This window comes from Rhamphochromis longiceps, linkage group LG23 (assembly GCF_057381845.1).
Source record: "Rhamphochromis longiceps isolate RC_006_pf linkage group LG23, R_longiceps_female_GT1.1, whole genome shotgun sequence".
In the NCBI taxonomy this organism is placed as follows: Eukaryota; Metazoa; Chordata; class Actinopteri; order Cichliformes; family Cichlidae; genus Rhamphochromis; species Rhamphochromis longiceps.
This window is the reverse complement of record NC_140578.1, coordinates 28,204,290-28,230,588: the sequence shown is the minus strand read 5'-3', so window position 1 is coordinate 28,230,588 and position 26,299 is coordinate 28,204,290. Positions and strand designations below refer to the sequence as shown.

Below are 26,299 nucleotides of genomic sequence, written 5' to 3'. Positions count from 1 at the left end.
CAGGTGTTCCCTGACCTCTGATCTCTGGATAAGAAGGGAGTTTTCCCATCAACCAGCAGCAGCGGGGTGTTTGTCTGAGTCTCGGTAACTTTCTTTACCCTGAGCGGTACAGAGGTCTCCGATTGCGCACGCGCAATTAAAAATGAACAAAAAGTAGTAAATGAATGTTTTGGTTTTTTTTAATGCAGACGATGAACGCAAAGAAACATTAAACGAATTAAAGCCAGTGTTTATTGAATCGTTAATGACACAGCTGAGAACATCCAGCACCAAACCAGCTGTCACTCAAACTCTTTTTTATTGAAAAGCAAATTATTTTTAAATCTTGCTATTAACCATATTTAATCAATAAAAGTCACGTGATGCCTTTTAGATTGAACTCAAAGTATACATTTATTCTAGAAAAACTAAAAAAAGGAACTTTTGGAGAAAGACTGGTGAACTGACTTTCAGTTTACCCGCCGCGTGCTCCTCTCTCCTCTCCTCGCTCTGGGAGCGCGCTGTTAACCGCGGGGCTCCTTATAAATAAAATCCACCGTCCCCGGCTCCCCTTCCTTATTGGTCAGGTGGAGCCATTACCTCACTGTGTCGGCCGGTGACGCAGCGTCTTCACGTATCCTTCACGCGCGTCTCTTCTTGTTTCTTCACTGAGAGTCTTGCCGTCGGTCAGAGACGAGCCGAGGAGTGCAGGACGGAGCGGGTGCGCTCGATACTAAACACTTCCCATCCCGGGAGGAGAGCGGCGCTCTCTCTCCCCCCTCTCGCTCTCTCTCTCTCTCTCTCTCTCTCTCTCATTCTCCGCATCTCTCCTATCGCTCTCTATCGTGCGTACACTTCTCCGCGAGCGTCTCTCTGTTGTCTCCCTCTCTCTCCCGCACACACAGACACGCTCACGCCCGCGCGCGTGCACGCTCTTGCATACGTCTCCACTTTGCCGTAGTAAATTACGGCATTGATCTCAACGGCGAGCGCGGATCTGTCTCTCGTGTTCGCCTCCCGTTTCTTTTTTTTCTCCCCTTCTCGACGGAGCGACTTGGAGAAAGGCTCGAGAGAGAGAGAGAAGTAAGTACAAACTCTTATTCTCCGTGTTTGTGTCTGCTGCCTGTTAGGAACACGCGTGGCTGTGAATAACCCGAGTGCAACTTCACTCGCACTGCCTCCAGTTCATGGACATCTTTTGCCTCACAGCTTCGATCCAGATGGCTCAGTTTAATCTCGGGACTGTTTTACAATCTGCTTCTGCTGAAAAACAAAACACAAAAACAGGCCGACTGTGAGGAAGGACTTAAAAAAATGATACATGAAAGTTTGTTTGAAATTTGAACTCAGACTCTTGGTTTTATTTGGTTTTGTCAGCGCGTGTGCGCGCACACATTCCCTTCTTTCGCGTTTTATGGCAGGTTGATGGATAATTTTTATTTTTGAAGGGGTAAAAATCCAGTTTCTTGTTATCAGTTTTGCAATTAAAGCCAAACGCGGGCGGGTTTCTCTCTTCTCTCTTTGCTCTTTATCCAGTTTATCCACTTTAAACTAAGAAAATAAACGGCGGGGTGAGTGGAAAAGTCCGTGTCGTGTCATGATCGTGGGCTAATGGTTGTTTGGAATATGACTAAGATCTCTGTGTAAGTGTCGTCCACAGTCTGTTTCCCCCTCGGACTGTGCACGGCTTCGCTTTCCGCTCAGAGCGCACACAGCGAGCTGCAGCAACAAGCTGTGATCGCCTTCACTTTTTAAGTTTTCCCCGTTTTTAACTCAATCGAGACAAAACGAACTAAAAGAAGGAACAAAACAAGTGTAATATTTAATTGTTTGTAAGTATTTATGATTTGGAACTATTACATTTAAATTATGAAGGCAAATGTATTTAAACGGCAGTTTAAAGTTAAAAAGTCACCTAGCGCTTTGTATTCCTTTGTGAATTGAAATCTAACATTTACACGTATTAATCACTAACTTCCCATTTCAGTTCTCAAATACAGAGCCACATATTCCTTCCCTTTAATTTCAGATTAAAACAAAAGTTTCAGTTTTGATCCAAAAAAGCCACACACACTCTCACATCTCCTTTTTCTCCACCTCACCTTCAACAGAAGCTCATAAAAAAAAAGAAAGAAAAGTTCATCCAACTTCTATTAAAATTCATCTGTGAGTAGATGAACCTTTGGAGCTGCTGTGTATTTCTGAGGTGTCCCTGTCTTCTGTTTGTTTAGTGTTTTATTAAAGCGGTCAGACCCGGGCACTCTCAACTTGAACTAAGACGCCAGTTTCAAAATAGGTTGTCGAGCTCTTTGGACCTCACTAATGTAAACTGTTTGTGTCCCTGTGTGTGTGTGTGCATGTGTGTGAGACAGACCACTGCACAGAGTAATGCTGAAGAACCAATAATGCAAACACAGACCAATGTGTGTATGCATGCGTGCTCAGTATATGTGTGTGTGTATCTGGGTCAGTCCCTGGCTCTGTGCTGAGGGGACGTGTTTTTCCTGAACACCTAACAGCAGCAGAACTGGCATAAGTCATATTCAAACTAACCATTCTCATTTGGTAATGGCACCAGCAGGAACACGCCGGGGTCTGCTTTGATCGGCTGCTGTTGACTGATGCAAAAGCATCTTGTTTCTCCGAGCGTATGCGTGTGTGTGTGTGTTTAGTCTTTTTAAATCCTTTCTCCAGCAGTGTTTGAGTGTATTTTGCAGATCGGCCTGAAATCGTACCCGTTTCTGGCCGATGTACGAACTGCAGAACTGTTGTTGTAAAGCTGGACACTCTTAATTTGTGAATCATTTCCCTAGTCTAGAAACTGAAATCCTTTGCAAAACAGATGCAAACACGTAACATGGGAAACACTGTCTGTGTTCACCAGTGGAGGTACAAGTGCAAACAATTTGCGCCTGCTTGAAAACAGACAAGCTGAAATTTTTTAATTGTTTTTTTTTCCTTCACAGTTTGAAAACTTTGTGGTTTGCACTCTTGTGCATCTCATTTTGTGTGATTCAGCTATGAGGCGACTTCTGTAGGAATGAAAAGCAACCTATTGCACAGGTAGTGAAAGCTCTGGGTGTTTCCAATGCTTCAGCAGAGAAACTTAACCTTTCACGGTCACTGTGCGTGCCCCTCTTTGTGTTTGCCATATAGCAGATAAGCCCCACTCACACATGGCAGTACGAGAAACCTACTTTTAATTATTCAGCTCATACAGCATGTGTTAATAACTTTTTTTTGTGGGGGGGGGAATAAAATAATTTCACAAACAACTAAATTCACTGCAAAATACAACATAAAAATCAAAAAGAAGCAGAAAAAAATCAGGAAGATCATAAAGTGGGGGGAAAAAAACGGGTTTATTTTCCTTCACAGTGGAGTAGAATGCCCTCTGTCAATACGAGAGAGCTTGTCAATTCTTCACAGCTTCTCACAAGATGCAGAAATCAAGGTTAGCCCCCAGGAGACGAGGAGGAAATGGGAAATTATTTTGGTTATTACAGGCAGGTGTTCCTTCTCTGCGGGAATATCTCCTTGAACTATTTTAAAGAGTGGGTTGTTTCTAGCTGTGGTTCCCTTGGCTTTTGGTCAAGAAATGAACCGTGTCCTGTTTTTGTATTTCTCCAACTGTTAGATCAATAAAAGAAAGAGCTTCTCCTCTTTTTCTTTAAATTCCTTTAATTATTGTGTACTCTGATGCTTCATAAAGACGACAGAGATAGGTTTTTCTTGTTTTTTTAACAGCAGATTCCTTTTTTATTACCTGTCGTCATCCAGTGTCTCTAAAATGTGTTAAATTTACATTGTTAGTGTAATTTTCTAATTCAAAATGAAAGTTTATTTGGAGAGAAGGCCACTGATTTTTTGTCTTTAAATATAATTACCAATTTCAGCGAGTGGACTTCTTTCAGATCCTTCCTGTCTGTAAAACCGGAGCCACGTAAGACAGATCAGAGGTGGAAATGAGAAGTTTCATTAACTGCCAGTAAAAGGTGTTTCCTCCTGTTTGTTGTTGTTGATCAGGTAACTCCTCTGATCCTGTGTGCGTGTGTCTGTGAGGACCCCTGGTCATGTCTGCTTAGCTGCCCTGCGTGATGCCTGATCATGACAGCACCACCCTCCTAACAAGACAGACCAAGCGCCGACGTGTTGACATCGGGGTGAAAAGGACTGTGGGTAGCGCGATATTCGCCCGCGCCAGAGACACCCTGATCGACAGAATGAACCAATCCCACGGCCCCGATCAGGACGACGACTGCTCGCTGGTCGGTCACAACCACGGGGCAACCAACGGTGACGGCGAGAAGTCGAACGTTCTGAGAAAGCTGCTGAAGAGAGCGAACTCATACGAGGATGCCATAATGCCTTTCCCTGGGGCTACGATCATCTCTCAGCTCTTGAAAAACAACATGGGGAAGAACGGAGGCAGTGACTCGGGTTTTCAGGTACAGAGAAACACACGGAAACAGGAAGTAGTTAGAAAATGAATAAATGTCACTATTTAGACACTGTTTCATTGAATCTTTCTCTTCTTTTACCCTTCCAATCAACCAAGAATGTAGTCTTAAGTCCTCCTTCATGGATCTGTTAAATTATTCATTGTTATTAAGTCAGTGCTGCTGTCCTTCATCACAGGGGAGTGGTGCTCTGTCCAGTGGAGGCTCAGAGATCCAGGCCGAGGACGCCTGCAGCAACTCCTCCCGTGATCGGGACAGCCCGTCTGACTGCCTCTCTCCTGGGCCTCCTCTGCCCCCTCCATCTTCCTCCTCCTCCTTCGGGCGGCCACCCCCTCCTACAACCCTCAACTCCCACGCTCCCTCTCAGCCCCTCTCCCTTTCCTCCTTCGAATTGGACCGGCTGTCCGACGAGCACCTTCGTGCCAAGCGCGCCCGTGTGGAAAACATCATCCGTGGCATGAGCCACTCTCCGCTGGTCCGACCCAATGCCGGCGACCACAACCAAGAGAGCAACCGCGAAAATGAGAACAGCAGCAACAACAGCAACAGCAGTAACGACAACAGAGGCGACGGCAACGGCCACAGCACCAGCAGTCACAGCCGGAGCGACTGCCCCTCTTCTCTGCTGAGCTCGCCTGGCTCGCGGGGTGGCATGGTTGGAGTCGGCGAGGTCTACAGGGAGAATAAGAGAAAGCAGCGCCTGCCACAGCAGCAGCACAGCTTCACCCAGCTGGTGTGTTCCAGGCAGGAGCAGAGGCAGGAAGAAAGAAGGCAGCTCAAGCTACAGCTGGAAGACATGCAGGTTGGTAGTTGAGTAGTTACTAAAATATAACAAATACATTGTCGGTCCCTTCCTCTGTAGTTTTTATGATTTAAAACTAGGATGTTCGCCAGAGTTTGAGGGTCTAGGCACCGAGAAACATGAAGCTTTAACCTTACAGTCTAATAAAGGGCCATTGTCTTTTAAGCATAACAAAGAATCAAACTTTTAATATATTAATGTCGGCTCCTTTGCTCTTTACAACGAGAAAAATAAAATAGGTGATGCAGAAAAACATTGGGTTACTTATTAGCTGATTAGGTACAAAACAGCAACAAGAAAATATTTTATGTCATGAGTTGAAGAGGTTCTTCTTTACATTCTCTTTCCTGTGCTCAGAAACAGCTGCGTCAGCTTCAGGAGAAGTTCTACCAGATCTACGACTCGGAGACTGAGGAGGAGGAAGACAATGGCGAGAACGGTGAGCCTGACCGAGGCGGAGAAAGAGAGGAGGACGGCAACTTGTCAGAGGATAGCATCCGCTCTGACGGCCTGGAGGAGCGGCACAGAGAGAGGGGCCGACGTGGCCACGATGACCTCTCTGAGCTGGACCCGGGTCTGTTCCTGGACCGGGCACGGGCCCTCCTCCGAGAACAGGCCTTGATAGATGGAGAAATGGAGGAGGATGTGGACAGCAGGGAGGAAGAGGAGAGGAACGGGGAGAGGGTAATGAAGAGGAGGGGGGCGGTGGGGGCAGGAGGAGGAGGGGGGAGGCAGTTAGCCGAGACTCTGAAGCAGGAGCTGAACTGTGCCGTGTCTCAGGTTGTCGACACCGTTGTCAAAGGCTTCTCCTCGCCCAAACAGGCCATTAATCACCATCATGGCTGCCACAGCACCACGCCGGCCGCGCCTTCCTCTTCCTCCAACTCGTCCTCCTCGTGCCCCCCACCTTTTGGCCCCATGCCCTCCCTCACCCCTGACTCTCGATTCGGTGGCGGCGCTTTGGCCCTCAGTCTGAACGGCGATGGCAGTCCCACTCCTAACTACCACTCTTCCAACCAGAGGCTGCACTGCTTTGGGGACGTGATTGTCCCGAGCCCGCTGGATTCGTTCGGCGGGTTGAGCAGCAGACTAAGTGGTGTGCCAATGCCCAACGACCAAACAGAAGCACTGCCTCTGGTGGTGCGAAAGAGCGGTGGAGGAGGAGGAGGAGAGAACGCCGAACCCTCTCTTCCCCCTCCCCCTCCTCCTCACCATCCCTCTCTCCACCCCACTCCCCTCACAGCTTCGCTCGGGTTTAGCCCTCCATCCTTCCGCCACCCGTTCCCTCTTCCCCTCATGGGCTACCCCTTTCAGAGCCCCCTGGGGTCACATGGGGGTGGAGCCGGGTACCCTCCGGGGCCCAAGGACCACCACCGGTCCTCTCCCGATTCGATGGACATAACTCGGGAAACCAGCCTCAGAACCAAAATGGCGTCCCTGGCGGGAGGCCATCTTGGTCACCATCACCACAGGCAGAGCTCCCCAAACCAACATGGCCCAGAGGGTCTGTCGCTATCCCTCATCAAGTCTGAGTGTGGGGACCTGCAAGACATGTCTGACATCTCGCCCTACTCTGGCAGCACTGTATCCTTTTTCCTGAAAGGTTTAGCACTTGTGAGTCTGTGTGAGTGCCTGTGTTGCCTTACATCTGCAAACGCTTTAGCGCTAGAATCAAAAACATTGTGTTCATCCAAATTCTGCACCGGCTTGAACTGTAGGCTGGTTTTGTGCATTAAAATTAGCAACAATCTGCCTACTTGAAACTTTTAATAGCAACACTTAGGCTTTAGAGTGTGTGGCTGATGGACGGTATAGTCCCACACTGCAGTGCACAAAGGAAATGAGGGGCTTCGTCAGTAGAAAAACAAAGATAGGATGAGAACAACAATGAGATTATTTTTTTGTTTTTCGCATTTGATCTTATTTCTCTTTCCCACATGAGTCACATCTTCAGTCAACACTGTCAAACACGGAGACATGTTAGAAGCAGCAGCAGCAGGAGGAGGCGGCAACAGTCACATAAATTCTTTAATATCAATTAATCTGCATTAATTGGTTCCTCGTCTGAGCCTCTTGTTTCCTAGCTGAGTGGGGAAGATGAAACGGACGCGCCCGGTCTTGCAAGAGGGGGAAGATTAAACAGGTCGCACGCTGCTCTCTCAAAGCCCTTTTAAGTCCATGCAGCAGGTTTTGGTGTTTAAAGGTGCTGAGAAAGGCTTGTGAGCTCCCTCTTCAACACACACACACACACACACACACACACACACACACACACACACACACACACACACACACACACACACACACACACTGTTACCACTGTCTGAGACACTATTGTGCTGTTAGGTTCGCTTTCATCACAAAGACTTTGTACATAAACGCTCAAAGCAAATCATATTTCACTTTGTCTGTGTCTGTGTGTGTGTGTGTGTGTGTGTGTGTGTGTGTGTGTGTGTGTGTGTGTGTGTGTGTGTGTGTGTGTGTGTGTGTGTGCAGGGTAGGTAAGACTTCGTACATAGGAGCTCAAAGCTAATCATATTTCAAAGAGCAGGAGAGGGGAACAGGCAAATGCTTGGCCTTACTGACAGACACTTTCTAAATGTGTGTTCTTCAACCTTGTGGGCACACATAAGGAGAAGTGTAATATCTCAAATGTACACTTTAGTTTCCTTTTTATGATTGTTAGCAGGTTGTTCTGGGACACTCCTACTCACTTTCATTTGTTGGCCTTCGGTCTCGGTGGCTCGACAGCTGTGTGTTTTGCTTCATACAAACACACATGCACAAACACATCATCTTTCATGGCGTGTGCATGGGGACAGGTGTTTGCAGGTAGCTGTTTATCTTCTTGTTGCTAACCTTTCATATGGAGAGGGCTTCTCCCAGCCGCTGTGCACACAAACACACACAGTGACTCACGCATGCATGCATGCGTGCAAACATGGGGGCGTGCGTGAAAAACACACGTTTGAACAACAAAGTGAAAAGAAAAATAAGACTTTGAACCTGATAAAATGGGAACTCCTTGCAGCTGTGGTGGGGATTTGATCACAGCGTCGTCTTCAAAGCCAATTTAGATGTTGCTTTAATTAGAAAAAAAAAACAAAAAGAGAAAAATATTTGACACGTCTCTTGATCCTGCTGAGCCGTTTCATTCCAAAATGCTCTCCCATTCATTTGGCCGAGAAAAAAGAAAAATCTTTGAAAGTGGACATTAGTATTTCAAACATACTGAGCACCACCCTTCAAACCCTCCTCTCTCCTTTCTTTCTTTAAACTATTCACTTTTATAAGAAATTCATTGTTTTGAATTTGACAAAGCAGAGAGAGCATTCACCTTGGGCTCAGGCTCACAAACTGTTGCTTTAAATAACACAGGAAAGAGAAATAAGACCGCGAGGACACGTATGTCTGTTTGTCAGACATACACATAATACGACAACAGTTCATAAAACAGATCTCATAAAACAGTCTGTCATGAATTTCAGTACGCAAATATAAAATAATAAAATCAGGCCATGAGAAGAATTTTGGATATTTGAGGATTAAACTCAAACAGTTGAGCTGCATTCAGTGAAAAAATGTATGTGTGCATGTAAGCGTCCAATTCTGATAGCTGATTATCCTTACACTTGCAAATTACACACCCATCCGCCAGCCTACTTAAATTATTTGTCATTACATACAATTAACAAATAATTACATACAACATTTACTGTGCAAATTTGCTGAAGCAAACAGGAATGAGCACCAGATGTGCCACCAGGCTAACACTTTGATTTTCCTCGGGTATAAATCTAAAGCATACTCGTGTCATGTATCCATCCTGATTGATTTGGAGTGGTGTTGCCCAGTTTTGGAGAAAGTGTCCACCTTTTCTTGAACATAATTGCACTCAACCAACGATGTCTGCAAGTCATGACCTGGTTAACTAGAAAAAAAATCCACAAATCCTGCTGTGAACGGTCACATTTCTCAAATTTGCCTTTTTTCATGTTGTTTTCTGTGTCTAGTATAAAGCAGAGTAGAGACGACATGGTGAATGCAATCTTGGTAGCTGTAAGGTCTTAAGAAAGACTTGCCTTTGCACTGATAATAGCTAACCTTAAAGACTTGCATGCACACTCAGGTCTGTGTGTCTTTAAGCCTTTGTGCGCAGCTGAGCAGATGTCCTCCATTCATTTATGAATTTATTCCCTCCTCAATCTTTTCTCCTCCCAATCCCCCCATTCACACACCATAACACACATACACCTGGTAACAAGGTCAAGTTACACCTGATATGGTAAGCCCCCACGTAAACCATCTCTGTCCCTAAGCAGAAGTGGCAGGTACACACGCACGTGCACGTATAGGAAAGGAGGAGGAAGAGAAGTGAAAGAATAAAAGAAAAAATGTGTTTATTCAGTGACTCACTTTAGCTACTATTACATGCACACAAACACACATGCACATCACTTGGCATTTATTCATTATTATATTGCTTCACACTGTTTACTCTGAGTCATGTTGGGTGTGTTTAAATGTGTATGCGTGTCCACAAAAAATAAGACAAAAAAAAAACAGTTGATCTAAATGCACACAAACAGTGACATGTTGGCATGAATGTTAACTAAGTGATGGTGTTGTTGTCCGCTGACCGGACGTATCTGCTGCTAAATGAATGATGGATGACAGCGAGGCTCACCTCTAGCTTCTGATATGGAGAGGCCTTTTTAATCGTGTTGTTGGGTCATGTTAATTAGTAGCACGAAGTCAGGACAGCTTTTTAGGTCGAGACAGACGACGGTGTGCCTTTCTTTTATTTTCATTTTTTTATTGGCCGTTGAAGGTTGATGGGTAGATACAACAACAAATTGCAAAAAGCTGACAAAGTTAAATCTCTTGTCCCAAAGCTGCTCTTTTTCTTTTCTTTTTTTCCACGTTTTTTTTTTTTTTTTTTTTACACTTTCCACTCCTGATTGCTGATGCTAGTCTGTCCCTCTTTCCAGCCATATAGGGCCCCTGGGGTTGTCTTTATGTGTGTATGTGTGTGTGTTTCTCTGTGTGCTAATTGACCTTGCAGGGGGTTCCATTGATTGCCTCATCTTCTCTGATAGATTATAGGGCTGTTAATGTGGTGGGGAAATGGCAGCGTGGTGGGGCACAGCTGTTGTCACGCACACACACGCATGCAAACACACACACGTGTGCATACACACCCACTCGGACACACGGATACTCTTGGCGCCCCTACAACCGGGGCCTGCACAATTATTATTTTCGTTGTTGAGACAGTGGGATGGGCAGAGTCTGCGAGATGCTGGGATTTGATCAAAAGCCAGCAGGTGCTTGTGTTTGATTTTTGCTCCACACCCGTCGCAGAAGTGGCTTTGACTTATCAGAGTTTCTGCATTTAAAACTAGTCACTCCTTCCTCACAGTGTGGTAGTGAGCTTTTCTCACAAATGCTTTTGAAAAAAGAAAATCATCCCCCTCTCATTGGTCGCTCTACAGTTATAGAGTTTGTGTTAGAAAAAGGAATACATACACACTGAAAGGTTTTCAGACTTCAGGTGGGTTGGATGTTACATTCACATGTAACGAGTGTGGTCTCACTGCTGTCGTGGCAATTCCTTAGCCAAGCTTAGACAAGCATAATGTGGATTGTGTCAGAGGAAATGTCCCTCCACTGTGTTCCTCAAAAGCTTTGGTCCCCAAAAAACAAACTGTTTAATGGTTCCTTGACCCTGTTAATGCTCAGATTCAAGAGGGCCTGTCTCCGAACCACCTGAAGAAGGCCAAGCTGATGTTCTTCTACACCCGCTATCCCTCATCCAACATGCTCAAAATGTACTTCTCTGACGTCAAGGTAAGACCTCTTTCCTCACTTTTCTTTTCCTTCTGTTTTCTTTAATGAACCTCCTGCAGCTGCTCTCTACAAATCATATTTTTCTCTTTTATGTCAGTCACATTCAAGTCCCCTGCTCAGTTTGTTGTATCATTTAACTTTAGTGATTACAACACTTTTTCCCCACTGGATCCACAGTATGTACTTCTCTTGGGAATCTAGGATAATTATTTTAGTGAGGGCTGAAACTCCAAACTAAAGACAGATTATAGTTTGTATTATCAAACTGATCTGTGTGCATAAGACTTTGTCTAAGTTGTTCAAACTATGCAAAATAAAAGTCGGGCTATGCGCTTTAATATGTTTCTGAATTCTCAAGGTGAAATCCTCAAGGCACACACATGTAATTGTCAGGAGAAGAGACAGACAAAGGCAGAAAAAAGTGAGTGGCTTTAAATAAGAAGAGCTATGAGTACTGCAGTCGCTCTCACGTCAAATATGGACGTTAATGTTGGGAATGTAACGGCATCCTTAGAGTCCGGGCTCCAAAAACACACTGGTGTATTTTTCTGACTTGTGTGCATTTTGCTGTCTGATTATATTCAGCTATATTGCACCATTAAACTGTGTGTGTGTGTTTGTGCGGTGAGACCCTGGAGCGCAGATGGGTGCTCCAGTCTGTCACGTCTTTGTAGCATAATTAGAGTTTCTGGCCTTAATCGGCCAGGGGTAGGAAGGAGGGGTGCTAACGCCCACTTTCCCTCTCTTGACACACACACAAACTGTAAGAGGGCCCCCCCCGTAATACTCATTTTATCTCCCTGCCACCCACAACCCATGCATATACACTAACGCTTTCACTCTCACTCTCAGTAACGCAAAATGAGAAGCTGAACTTTTCTTTAAACACGGACACGGAAACAAGCACTGCGTGTGCGCTCTTTTGACATTTGATGGGATATGAACGGAAGTAATAGAGTAAAAATGATCAAGTACATAAAGTCAAGAAAAAGAGAAAAAAGTAGAAGACAACGTGTGTGTGTGTGTGTGTGTGTGTGTGTGTGTGTGTGTGTGTGTGTGTGTGTGTGTGTGTGTGTGTGTGTGTGTGTGTGTGTGTGTGTTGGACGGCTTTGAGAAAATGACAGAGGGGAGGGGAGAGCAAAATGAAATGGATGACAGAATAAGAGAACAACAGCTTTAAAACAAAGACGCCGATTGTTTCGTGTTTACAGGCTGCTACGTGTTTTGCAAAGGAGCATACGGCTCCTCGACAGATTCAGGACGCTGTATTCAAATGAGCATAAACGCAGACACACACACCAGCTGGCCTTTGGCTCATATCTGCGGTGACCACTTCCTTGTGGCAGTGCCACATCCTCATTGGCTGCCATGGCAACAGGGGTCGCCGGGACACCAGGTTGCTAGGCAAACACAAGGTTGCTAAGTCTACCTGCTCCCAGTGTGTGAGACTGTGATTTGTCATTAGCCGATGTACCTTTACTGTCGAAATAAAAGCAAAGAAAGGAACATTTTATCAACGTGCTTTAAAGGTTTATCATCTCTCCAAGAGAATCTGTCACTGATGAGCCTGAACATGTTCTCAGAACTTACAAACATTACAATATTGCTGATTTGGCATAAGCTTCCAACAATTTCTTCTTTGCAGATTTTGATTCTTTTAATTTCCAAGTACATTGCAGGAAATAAATAACGGGGCAATGTAAACAGTTGCCTCTTCTGTGAGAGCCAACAGATCTCTCTGAACTTTCACAATAAAAGTGTAGGTTCCACCACAGAGATGGTGGAAGACATACAAATAAATACAATTTAGCTGCCTGTAATACAAATGGTGACCAATCTAATCTTATAATCATATATACTAAACTAGGGGTGTCAAACATGTGGCCCGGGGGCCAGAATCAGCCCAGCAAATGCTCTAATCTGGCCCATTAGACGGCTTTTGGATCATCTTAAGATTCCTGTGAAGGTTTCTCTGAATTAATATAAATTATGTTTGTGCAGAGAGCTACCAGAACTTTACCTGTTTTTTCAAGTTCTCTGATTTATTTAATTTACTGCAGCAACATTTCTTTATCGTGTAGAAAAACTGATGAAAAACTGATGAAAAAAATCATACTTCTTTTTCTTAAATTAAATGGGATTCAATGTGTAGTTAAACATCTTTACACTGACAGAAAGAGGAGTTTCAGTATATGTCCCACGATGTAAAAATGAGTTTGGCATGGCTGTACTAAACAGGATCTTCTTCCTGTGAAAACTCTACATTCAAATGCATCATCCTAATAGGAGCCGGTGACTTGACAGGGGGTGTATTATAAATCACGTTCAGCGAGGTGCCTTCAGGTTTAACTCGGGGTTTAAAGTGTCATAGGAAGGGTTTGCATTTTTAAGGTGGTACACTGTCATCTTTACTTGTGCTGAACACCTGTACTGCTTGAGGACAGCTAACAAATCGACACATATGAAAGTGCAGTGCACTGATGGTGCATTTCTAATAATGGGATCACTATTTGGAGAAGAACTGTGGGTGGATTGTGAGAGGCTCAAACAATGTGCATCTACAGCTTTGGGTGGTATAGATTCTTAGTTAAGTAAACTGCTTTTTTTGCAAGCTTATTTAAGTGCTTGATGATCTCAGAAGATTTGCAAGTAAGCCGACCTTCCTATGTAAATTATGTTTTTACAGTGCCGTTTACCTACACCAGGGTAAAAGTGGAGTTAATGTCCTACAACACATAAGAATACACAGATGTAAATACAGTCAAATCTACTTCTGCACTAATAATGGTTCATACCTTATGCTTCAACACGTCTTTGTACTTTTCCAGCTCTGGCTGCAGCAATTATGTTGCTTTTAGCTGGTTTAGTATTTCTAAATTCCTCTGATTTGTTGTTCTTTTTATCAGAAAAGTGCAGCTCAATCCGGACAATATTTGCAGTTAATCATCTAGCGGCAACAAATACACTGATTGATTCGGGAAATTTGGCTTTTACTTGCAGATCTGAAAATCCTCATCATAACAAGGCTTAGCCTGATTGCAGTTTTTAGGTTTAATGAAGCCAGATGAAGCAGAGATATCACGGGTATTTTCAGCTTGCTTCATAGTACAGGTGCCTGGGTGAGTTAGCTAGTGCCACACCCAGAGACACACAAACGAACAAGAAGAGACAGTTTAAAACAGCTACGTGCTGACATCGATATTATTCTATAATCAGCTTAACTCATATTTTCAATTATCTGAGTAATATCCTCAATATTTATGTGGCCAGTAAAATCTGGCTTTGGGGTTTAATTTGGAAAATGAATAAATTAGAACTAATGAGTTAATGCATAGCTTTGGTTCACGAGTTTGTCTTTTTGAGATTGATATTGGCTTTTAAATTTAATCTACTCTGCAATCTGTGGGTTTATCTTCAAAAAGATATCCAATTAATCTCTTCAGTCTCAACAAACATGGATTTAGATTAGAAGACGTTTGCGTGCAGATACAGTATTTGAGTCTCGAACTGTAAGTCCAGTCAGAACCGCAAACAGTGGGAGTTAATGCAGTGTAAAGATACAAGTTTGTTGGCTGTCAAGGGACAGACTGTCACGGCCGCCGAGGCGAGCCGTGTGGAGTTGGAAGAAGGACCCAAGATGCAGGCAGTGGATGAAACGCTGGTGAGGTTTATTAACAAAGGTGTAGTGGCAAACAAGCAGTGGGGCATGACAAATAACTGAAGACACCTAAACTGGGAGAACTAAAAATAACAGACCTGGGAGCATACGACAAAGGGGATGAGAAGCAGAGAGACGCAGACGAGGAACAGGCCACTGTGGAACACAGGGTAACGCAGACTGACACGACGTAACGCAGACGAACCAGCAACAGGCAGGAGAACACACAGGGCTTAAATACACACACCAGTAATCAGGGGATGAGAGACAGGAGGGCAACACAGCTGGGAGAAATCAGAGCTGACGGGACAGGGGAAACGTAAACTGAACACACTCACATCAGACAGAGACCTTCACAATAAAACAGGAAACTCAGACACGGGGAACCAAACAAGACACAGATCTAAACAGACAGCTTCACAAACAGATGGGGTGACACCATAGACAGACAGAGACACAGACTCAAAGGCAGACCGAATATAACACATAGAACTCAAACCATAATAATAATCATCATCATCACAATAAACCAGAAAATGATAACTAAAAGCGCTGGGTCACCGACCCAGGACCATGACACAGACAGTATGGTGTGTCATTGTCACATCACAACAGAGCCCTGCTGGAAGAGCTTAACATTAGACTTTTGAGAAGACTCCATACCTTATTTCCTGACATCCCTCGTGCAATGTGGAACAAAGTCAACAACAGACAAATCTGCTGCTTAGAGAGGTAGTTACTGAATGAAAATGCATTGGATGGCTTTTACAGCCAGACTGATATATCAGCAGAACAATATTTTGGCTGATATCATTAGTCAGCCGATATATATATATATTGTGTCAGCTTTCATATTGGTCAATAAATGAAAATTGAAAAGGCAAAGAAGAAACAGGAGACACTATTGTATCACAGACTTCCAATCAGGCAACTTGTTGTGACAAAAAAGCAGGATTAAATCGCACCATCACATTATCTTAGTAGGCACTTATAAATAACAGCAGACAACAAATTTTAGTGTAATCTGGGTTTTTTGTGTTTCTAAAAGAAGAAAAAATATCAACTGATATATCAGGTTTTTAAACGACAAAATATCGGTATTAGTATCGATCTTAAAGCTCCTATTATGGTTGGCTCCAATGAAAGTCTAAAGGATGCAATATTTTTATGACAAAAGAAATTCTCATTGTATGAAATCCAGTTTAGAGCGAAATCATCAATCTTACATGACGAATACGGTTATTTTCAGAAAGGCAACACAAAAACTTGTAAAATGGTGCAGATTTTTCAGGACCTGTGTGTGTGTGTGTGTGTGTGTGTGTGTGTGTGTGTGTGTGTGTGTGTGTGTGTGTGTGTGTGTGTGTGCTCTGTCAAAGAATTTGATATAACTTGCTTTCGTTCCCAGACAGCACTTGTTAGTGAGATCAATTTAAGGGATTTGATGACAGTAAAAAGTACACATCTACAGAGTTAGCCTTTAAGAAATTATGGTTTCCTATTCTTCATATTTTATGCAAATAATAGTTTAGTCAAATTTTGTTTTAATTGAGTCGTAATCCCACTTAATCCAGCATATTTCTGAGTGGGAGACATTACATTGCTTAATCAAAATGAATCATGGTTAATCCTATTTGTGATGAGTGAAGCTGTTCTTTTCAAGCCTTTGCTAGTGTGTGTGTGCGTGGAAGACTGAGCGAGTGAGCACACCCTGTTGCTGTCTGTCTGTGTGTGTGTCCTGTTTCATTGTCCCACTGCATTCATTATCCTCATCATTACCATGTCTCTGAAATCCGGGTCAGTGTCTCTTTTTCCTTTTTTTTTCTCACCCTCTCTTTTACTCCTAGCGCCCCCCGATCCTTCCCAGGGAACAATAAGTAGCATGTGTTAGAAGGATCAGGCAGATTCACTGTAAGGGAATTAGGGCCCTGAATGGCTTTCCCTAATTGGACTTGAATGGACTTTGTCTATGGGAAACTGGTTCTTAAAGATGAGCCTCTTACACACAATTGTCTCCTCTCTCGGTGTGGGAAGTGGGTTGAGCTGACAACTGTTTTAGCCACAGATGAGCAAGCATGCACATACACATGCACGCCCGGGACATTAATTGCATTGTGCAAAACTCTTGCCTTCTGACCAGACAATCACACATATAAGCACAAGACGCTGAGGTCGCTGCCGTCTCGTCTTCAGAGAGTCAGCAAGAATAATTAAGACCTCGTTAGGAGTGGAGGAGGATTAATTAGACGCTGGCTGGCTCGGGGAGCTCCGTCTAACTCGCGCACTCTCACTTGCAAGTTGCCTGCCAGCTGAGGGTTTTTAACACTCTCGCTCGCTAATATGCATGTGCACACACACATTTATCAGCGAGAGCCCTGAAGACTCTTGCCTTGAGAGGCTGAAATGATATCTGGATGCCGCCATCTCAGCAGGAATCAATTAGCGTCCAGCCCGCCTCTCACCCGTCTTGTCAATTAGTTTCACGATGAGCAATACGGCCAATTTTGCCTTGTCAGGATATGAAGAGGGAAAAAGCTTTTTTTACTGATGCTGTTTAAACTGAACATCAGAAATGAACAATTTTATGAGCTTACTTAAATCTTTCCTAAGACCGTTTAGTTACATTGAGCTGATGTTAATTCAAAACTGTGTAACAGGAAGCTGATTAACTATGCTTTTCATGATCTAATCTGTCTTTAAGCAAAAAATTTGCCACAACAAAGATTAACCAATCAAAACTGGATACAAGTGATTAAAAATTCTAAGCGGCTTGTTGCTAAAGCAAGGATTCTGCACACTATTCCTTAAGCAGCTGCAGTCCCTACACTGTGTGCTGTATGGTAAAGCAGAAATGACCTACAACATAAATTGAACAGAAAGTTCCTACAACAGCTATTCCTCCAGGAATCACGAGACACCTTCAGTGCTACGACTCGCAGATTTCTGTTGATTGTGCACATTCACGCCGTCCTCGGCAGAACTTGCCGAGCTATGGTGAATCTGGTTGAAGCGGGGGCGGGGGGGCAGATTCTTAAAGGATGTGTGTGTTTGCCCTTCGAATGTGGCCCGGGGGCGGGGGGTGGGGTGTCATGGACCATCAAGGGAACAAGAGTCAGGCCACCCTGACACTTTCTCTGACACTCTCTCTTTCCCCTTTTTCACTGCAAACAGAAAACGGCATTCCTCCACCTCAGCGCTTTTTCTCCTCCCCCCCTTCTGTTTTTTGTGGTTTGTGCTGATTGTGATGAGCTTTATGACATAGTGGGTGGATAAGAGGGCAGGTGGTGACATGACTACATCTGACTACATGTGAAGTCGCTTCTACGCTTCTGATTTCAGGCTGTACCTACCCAAGTTACATTTTGTAGCCACCAGCATATTTATAAACTCTACCTGAGGTGGTTTTATACATTAAGACAGAAATGTAAAAAATTAAGAATAAACCGTTTTATCAGTGTTGCATAGTTTGCCAACCAGAGGTCCAAGCAGAGTCGGGTCAGACATAAATGAATATACCATGACTTGTTGTGATCAATTATTTTTATATAGCACCATCATGTTACCTCAGTATGAACTCATAAATAACAAATCTGTTTATGTTTCATGTTTCTGAAAGAAAAGAATATCCTACATTGGCTTTATTTTCCAATGAAAATCTAAAGGATGCATTATTCTTAAGTCCAGTTGTGGAAGCAAAACTAATGCACATAAACAAACAAAAGGTTTGTAGTGAAAATAATATGAAAATGATCATATCTATTTTCAATTACTTTGGGTAATCAGGCTTTTTGAAGCACCTCCCACATTTGATTAGTCCGATGGGAACTTGTGGTGTACTGTTCCCACACCAGCTCAACAGAGCTGGGATCCGGTGACTGTGCCGACTTCTCTTTTTATATGCAAAATACCCCCGACTGCCTCTTCTTTAACCTCCTGAGACCAGACCTCTTCTTTGGGATGCATTTTTAATTTCTTATAGCTATCTATGATTAGTTGGAGTTAGGGCTGGGCCATATTATACCGTTCACGGTAATACCGGTATAATGTTAGGCAACGATAGGAAAATGAAATATCGCGATAGAATGGGAGTAAAACGCGCATGCGCAGTGCCTTTGTTTTCATACGCACATGGCCGATTGTTGAGTGAAACAGATGAACCAGAATTGGTTTGTAAAAATGGTGCAACTTCAGTGATGTGGAACTGGTTTGGTGTTTGTCCGTCAGATACACAACAAAGCACATTTTTTTGCAGAACATGCAAGCGGCCGTTGTTATTGTCATATTTGTTGGACTAAGATGCTCTTAAATCTGGGAGTAATCTGGGTCCTAAACTCCGTATGCTTCAGGTCAAACAACACTGCAGCATCACTTAGAGTTAAAAACTGTCTAAATTCTTTCATCTTTAATAAAACGATCAGCATTGCTGCTTTACCAGGTGTAACTATAAAGTTTAACTTCCAGGCATCCATGAAAACAAAAGTTATTACATTTAACGGAGTTAGAAGTTAGCAGGAAGCTAGCGGAAGTTAGCTCGCTAGTTACCTAAGCATGATATAGCATGTTCTGACGGAGAGATTTCTGAAAAAAATCAAACGTACAGCTCTGCTATCACTTCCAACATAAATGAAGACAGGAAACTAAACAGCAGTGACGTTTGTAGGGTTACTGAAGTTGGGCTAGCTGGTATATAATGATGTGCTACGTGATCGCTAGCAACACAGCTATGTTAGCATAACATAAACAGTGAAGCTGGAGGACGAACACTAACACTTTTCCACTTATAAAAGTTAACGTGAAGGTTCTTCATGGTTAGAGACAAATGCAATCGCATGGCAGGATGCTGTAAACGGACCAAACTTCAGTCAGGAGAACAACTGAGATAATCCATCCACAATACGAGGTTAGTCATTAATATACTGCAACAACATGGGAATAGAGCAGCTGCCAGAGAATTCAACATTAATGAATCAATGGCACAGAAGTGGAGGAAGCAAGAAGAATGAGTTTAATAAAGTTTGATTTATCTGACTGCTTTGTTTCGCTTAATGTGCCTTATAATCCCGTGCACCTTATGGTGCGAAAAATACGTACTGCACACTGCAGTTTAATGTTGCAAAGCACCTCTTTTTAGCTTCAGTGGATATTATACATGGTTATGCTCAGGATATGTCAGCCCATTTCTACTGGAAATGCCTTTTGGTTAAACTTTCAGCAAGGAATTTGCATTTGCACTGTTACATTTTTATAAAGCTTTAATGTACATAAAAACCAGCTTCTTGTTTAAGTGAAAATAAATGGAAGGTTGTCTTTTTGCGCTAGTAATGTTGTGGAGTTGTATTTTGTCTCGCATCAATTATATCGTCGGTTATATCGTTATCGCAAATTTTCAAATATATATCGTGATAAATATTTTTGGCCATATCGCCCTGCTCTAGTTGGAGTCATTAAGTATAAAAATACTAAGCATCATCTTAAATATGGGTTTGTTTATATTAATTCATTATAGACAGCATAACATGATAAAGTCACGACTGTTAAGGATGAAACACTTTATTAAGCAGAGTGGAGGATAAGGTTTGGAAAACCCAAAATGTAATTTTGATGACGCAAAGTTTAAGGGGGAAATTTCACCAGAATCAAGTGTTGGCTGTCGATGCTGAAGTTGCTGATTTTTGAGTACCAGTTAACAGAGCTGTTTCTCATACTAGACTCTCTGATGTACTCAGTTATACACTGATTAGAAACAGTTTGTGCCATTTTATTTTATTATACTGTCGTATAAAAAATTCACTATTTTAATCATTTCTCACATTTCTTAGAAGAAAACTACTTTTGTTGACCTTTGTGAGACTGTAATTGAAGTCTGATGTTCTCCTTTAGTCATCAAAGCTGTTCCAACATGGCTGGAAAATGGCTTTTATAATAATCAATTAGCCTTTTAACACGCTATGCTTACATTACGTAGCCCAGTGTGGCACTGGAGCACGGTGTGATGGCTGCATGAAAATGACATATGAAGCCCATTAAAAGTCTTAACCACTGTCAATGCCCTGATTATTTGTTATTGTTAATATTATTAAAACCAAAACTTTGATTACACAAAAAAAAGAAGGCGATTTCTAAGTGACCCCAAACTTTTGAGTGAATCGTGTAATTATATTTGAGACTTTGTAAAATGCTGGCAATTTGAATTCAAATTGGGACTTAAATGATTATTTAATTGATGCCTATCACCTTTTACTTCAGTGATCAGACAGTGAAGAAGCAAAATTTAGGTTTTCGAAAATTTTGCTGGATTTAAAATTCTTACATCAGCATCCTCAGATAAACTGTGATACATCTTCCAACTTCTTAGGTGGATCATATCTGGAAGCCTGTATGGTACAGATACACAAACAGTTGCATAATTAACCTTTATTTATTCGTGAAAATAATAACTAAAATATGTTAATTATTAATGTGGGTGTCCTTGTTATCCTACTTTGAGTTTGTGGCAGGATGGTTATGTTTTGTTTTTTTTACAAATGACATCTTCTTGTATGTGTTAATTGCTGAGTTATCAGATTCCCTTCATGCTACTCTTTTGTGGGTCACCAACACACTCACACACACACTCTTCCCTCCTGTCACTATGCTCTTTAAAACCAACTCCCTTTCCTTCTCCTGCACACACACACAGCACCACGCTCTATTATGCTCCATTATGTCACCCCCTCTAACCGTTCCTGAAAAAATATCTCTTTCCCTCGGCCGTCCTCCGCTGCGCTCCCTCTCCGTGCATTCCTATTTTTTTCTCCACGCTGCCTCGCACCATTCGGCTCGCTCTCCCCCGTCTGTCTTTCTTTCCCTCTATCTCTCTCGCTCATCCCTCGCTCCTGTGAGACAATGTCTTGTAACAATACTGAGCTTAATCTCTGTGTCAAAGCCGTTTTTCCCCTCCACTGAGCACACACACACAAACACACCACATACACTTTCACTGAGCTGTCGCTGTGCTTTTTAAAAAACATTAATGTGTGGGGGGTTTTATTTCTTTTTCCAGAGAACGATGAAAACTCAGACATATTTTATATGTAATGCTGCCTTAAAAACCTCCAAATGATTCTCTTAAAACTTACAGAAATCTCTTAAAATATGTTCAGCCCTTCAAGTTTGTTGTGCATTTTCACACACAGTGCTTGCTGTACGCACTGATACTTTCCCTTTTCCTTCCTTTATTCCTGCTCTATATCCTGTGATACAAATACACAAGAAGTTTATCTATTTAAAGGTGGAAAATTATCAAAAAAGAATCATTTATTGGTGCAGGAAAATGATGATTTGCCAATTATGTGAAATTGTAGCTGTTTGTTTCCAAACTCAAATTAGTATTTGATATCACTACAACTAGCTTGATGTTAATTTAGTAAAAGCTCAATTATTTAATAACATTTTGGTAAAATCAACTTCGCTAAACTAAAAAACTGGATCGGAACAGACGTTTTCCGCAGTGGTCGTAAGGCTGATGAGGATGAGGGTTTAACGACTTGTTAATGTCAGTTTGGCTCTGTGTGAAAGCCCGAACTGGCATAACAATAAGTTAATATTTGGGATATTCTTGTGTGATTGCTGCAGTTTAAAGAGATGTTTTTTCTCCAGCGAGGAGCCTAAAGGTGTTCGTTGTACTAGTGGCTAATGAGGAGGACAAATACAGACGTGTGGAGAGGGGGTGGTTGATTGGGGCAATAGTTCCTGTTTTTCTCTAACTTCCAGTGTACGTATACACACCAAAAAATTCAAATAAAAAACAACACTGTCTACATTCCTTCTTATTATTTAGTCCCGGCACAGTGTTGACATACAATTAGAGCTATATTTGCATAGACTTGCATGGAAAATGTAGGCTGCAGAACAAAAAGCAAATTCATCTGAACATGTAGTGCCACAATGTAATGTGAGCATTCATACGGAGGCCCAGTTCAAGGCAAATTTGATGATAGAGCATCAGGCAAATAAGTTCCAAAGAAAACATCAGCTGTGCTATGATACGTCTACATCAACAAACAGGAAGCAGCAATAAGCAGTCCGTCTTCTGCCTCTTTTTCGAAGATTTGTTACCTTACAACCAAAAGTCATCAAAAATTTCTGCACAATGGATCATGTTAATTGGTATGATTCAACAAAAAATACTTTAACACAACCTGATGCTGCTAAAAAGAGAACACAAACATAAATAACAAACTCCCTGAGGTTCCTTCCTGTTAAATGGCAGTTTATCCTTCCCACTGTCGCCAAATGCTTGCTCATAGTGGGTTGAGTGATTGTTGGAGCTTTCTCTGTATTATTGTAGGGTCTTTAATTTACAATATAAAGCACCTCGAGGTGACTGTCGTTGTGATTATGTAAATAAAACTAAATTGAATTAGTTTTAATTAGTTTTAATTCAATTTAGTTGAATTAAAACACACAACATTAGAGGACATGTTGTGATTTTGCTATTAAGACCAACAGTTCTATTGCACACATGCGGAAAATCCCAGCTCTACGGGAACATGTGCATGCGGTGGAAATGTAATGTTAAAGCTCTTTTTTTTATATTTATGATGCTCTTCTCGTACAGTTCAATCGATGCATCACCTCCCAGCTGATCAAGTGGTTCAGCAACTTCAGGGAGTTCTACTACATCCAGATGGAGAAGTTTGCTCGGCAGGCCATCAACGAGGGTGTGACTGCTGCCGAGGAGCTGACTGTGGGGCGAGATGCCGAACTCTTCAGGGCACTCAACATGCACTACAACAAGGCCAACGACTTTGAGGTAAGCTGGGCTGTCCTTTTTAGGGGACGCCAGGTGTATTAATTTGTATAACAGGAAGTAGACGTTCCACTCAACGACAGAAAATATGGAGAGAAAATGGCAAATAGGGAGGGAAACTCAAAGTAAGCAACAGTGGGAAACTGTCACTCTACAGCACGTCTGTACTACTTGATATGTTGTTTATCTATGATGCTGCATTAGTATCAGAGTAACTAAAAAATAGTAATACCCTTAAAAAGACAAAAAGCAGAACTTGTGTATTTATTATTTATTCACTGTATCATGGTGTGTGTGTGTGTGTGTGTGTGTGTGTGTGTGTGTGTGTGTGTGTGTGTGATATTTCATTTAATCAGCTCAATGATTTGCTTTGGTCGGCTGTCACTGTTTACCATTGCTTTAGGTACACCTGCACTAGTGTGTAGCTCACATATTGAAAGTTGAAGCAATAAGATATATCGCTGCTTCAATATTGTGCTCCACCTTTAATGGTAAGCCCTCTTAAACTTATGTTTTATCTTTAGTGGTGTTCTCTTGCAAAGTTTGGTGGTTTAACTTCTCTCTTAAACCCATACAAAATCTTCCAAAAACATGACATTTTTTGGAAAAGGTCTTTTTTTTGTTTGTTTGTTTGTTTTTTAATAAAAAATATCTGTTTGCCAAACTTTGGAATGCAATGTCAGGTTGCCTTCAGTTTAATTAAAGTACCATTTTTCTCCAAACATTTCAGAAATCAAAAGCCTCCTCGATCTAGTAAGACTGAAAAGTTTCCCATACTTTCTACCCGTTTCTCTCGTTACCGGATTAAAACTGAATTCAGCGTAGCTCAAACACACTCACTCACACAAATGTCCTCCACCAAGTCAGCTGTTCAGAGTGCAACAGTCACCTCACAATTCTGCTGAGGTGTGGATGTTGCTGTGTGTGTGCTCGATGAGGCGAGAGAGGACGCCGCTCGAGGCACGGGTGTCCTTGTCAAAGCGATTTGCAGAAGTCACATTCCCTCTCTCACTTTTCCTCTTCCAGTATTGGTCTAAGGGGACCTGAGGGCCCTTAAACTATCCAATGTAACATCAGCAGCATTTAGATGTCCATTAGCTTACACCTTATCGCTGACACACACGCACACTTCGCTTTTTCTTTTTTTGCTTAAGGATACAAATGCCAAAGCTTAAATGGATAAAGAGACTCGCAGACACGACACACCCTCATATTCATGCTGCAAAGGGTTTGTGATATTGAAGTAGGCTATTTGGAGAAATTAATAGCAAATGCTTTGCATAGTTTGCATAACAAGAGTCAGGTAGCATTTCACAGGTGTGTATGAAAAGAGCATGTACAGGAAGCGGACACACGCATGCAAATAATGAGTATGTGTGATTATTTATAGAGATAGGAGGGTCAGGTTTAAAGTTCAAACTGGGTCCAGAAGACCTTTAAACCAGGGCTCAGTTGCACTTTTTTGGCCAAGAAGACAATCATATTTGACTTTCTAGAGGAAGTAAAAGTCACAACAAGGTTTCTGTAGGTGAACCTGTGGTAGGATCATTACTAGCTGTTTTTTTTTAAAATCATCAAAAGCTTTCAGTTAAGCTTTTGATGACAGAAAGTGTTTGATTTGAGTTTGTACCGTTCATGCATTCATTAGTTGCATCCATTTGACTGCACAGTGCAGTTTGAAAATCAGCCCACAAACTCTTTAAACCTGAAACTGAGCTATTAAAGCCATTAAACACGTTTTGTTAAGAATTAGCATGTGATGTTGTGCACTTGTAACCAAACACTGTTAAAAATGATCTTATTTGTTCTTAGCTGCATTTGATTAAACTTTAAAATAAGGGGACTACATTAAAGTACTGGAAAAACATCATTCAGTGGCTAGGTTTTCGCGTACAAGACAAACACAAAAACTAGAGCCTTATCGAGACCACAAACCTTACGTAAAAGATGGAGTCTTGAGTTGAGCGTGCTCAGTGGTATGTACTAGTTTATTGCCAATTAAATAACATATATATTATGTACCGCCAAAGCACAACAACAGCAACCTCAAGGATCTTTATATTGTAAGGTAAAGACCCTATAATAATAAAGAGAAAACCCCTAAAATCAAGTAACCCCCTGTGAGGAAGCATTTGGTAAAAGGGGGAAGGAAAAATTCACTTTTAACAGGAACAACCAGACACAGGGAGGGCTGAGGGAAAGAGTCAGCTGATAAACTATATTTTACTGCATCTATTTTAGTTTAACTGGGACAAATATTACAAAATGAGTTTCATATTGTGTTCATTTTTCACTTTAAACTCACAATTGATAGACAAATAATAGAGAAATAAAACCCGGTTTAGGGTCATAGTGGGGCTGAAGTCTAGCTATTATAGTGAGGTGAGATTCACCCTGAACAGTTCCCCAGCCTGTTGCAGGAATAACACATTCACACTAATGGCCAATTTAGAAGTGCCAGTTAAACCGACCCATGCACATCTTTGTACTGTGGAGAAAATGCAAAATTCCACACAAAAAGACCCCAGCTGGCCGTTAGATTCAAACTCACGACCTTTTTTGCTGTGCCAACTGACTCCAATATACAGCGGGTTTGAGAGGTCAAATGAACTGCACCTTAAGAAAACAACAGCAAATAGAAAAATGCTGCAAAAGCCCACAAAATACTAAAGAATGTGAATAAAACACAACAGAAGTGTTTCTGGGGATACAATAATGGGACGGACAAGCCGCGGAAGTGACAAGAAGTAAAGAATGCAAAG

General features: G+C 42.2%; 1 protein-coding gene across 1 annotated transcript in view; it reads left to right on the top strand.

Moving 5' to 3' along the window:
- Positions 1–667: 667 nt before the first annotated feature.
- The window catches only part of prox1a (prospero homeobox 1a), a 43,772-nt gene continuing 18,140 nt past the window's right edge, over positions 668–26,299 (top strand). Inside the window, exons 1-6 of the mRNA XM_085399049.1 lie at positions 668–1,062; positions 4,006–4,427; positions 4,618–5,241; positions 5,599–6,825; positions 10,984–11,091; positions 23,346–23,540. Coding sequence (XP_085255175.1) covers positions 4,077–4,427; positions 4,618–5,241; positions 5,599–6,825; positions 10,984–11,091; positions 23,346–23,540 — 2,505 coding nt within the window. The 5' untranslated portion in view covers positions 668–1,062; positions 4,006–4,076. The remainder of the gene's footprint in view (positions 1,063–4,005; positions 4,428–4,617; positions 5,242–5,598; positions 6,826–10,983; positions 11,092–23,345; positions 23,541–26,299) is intronic.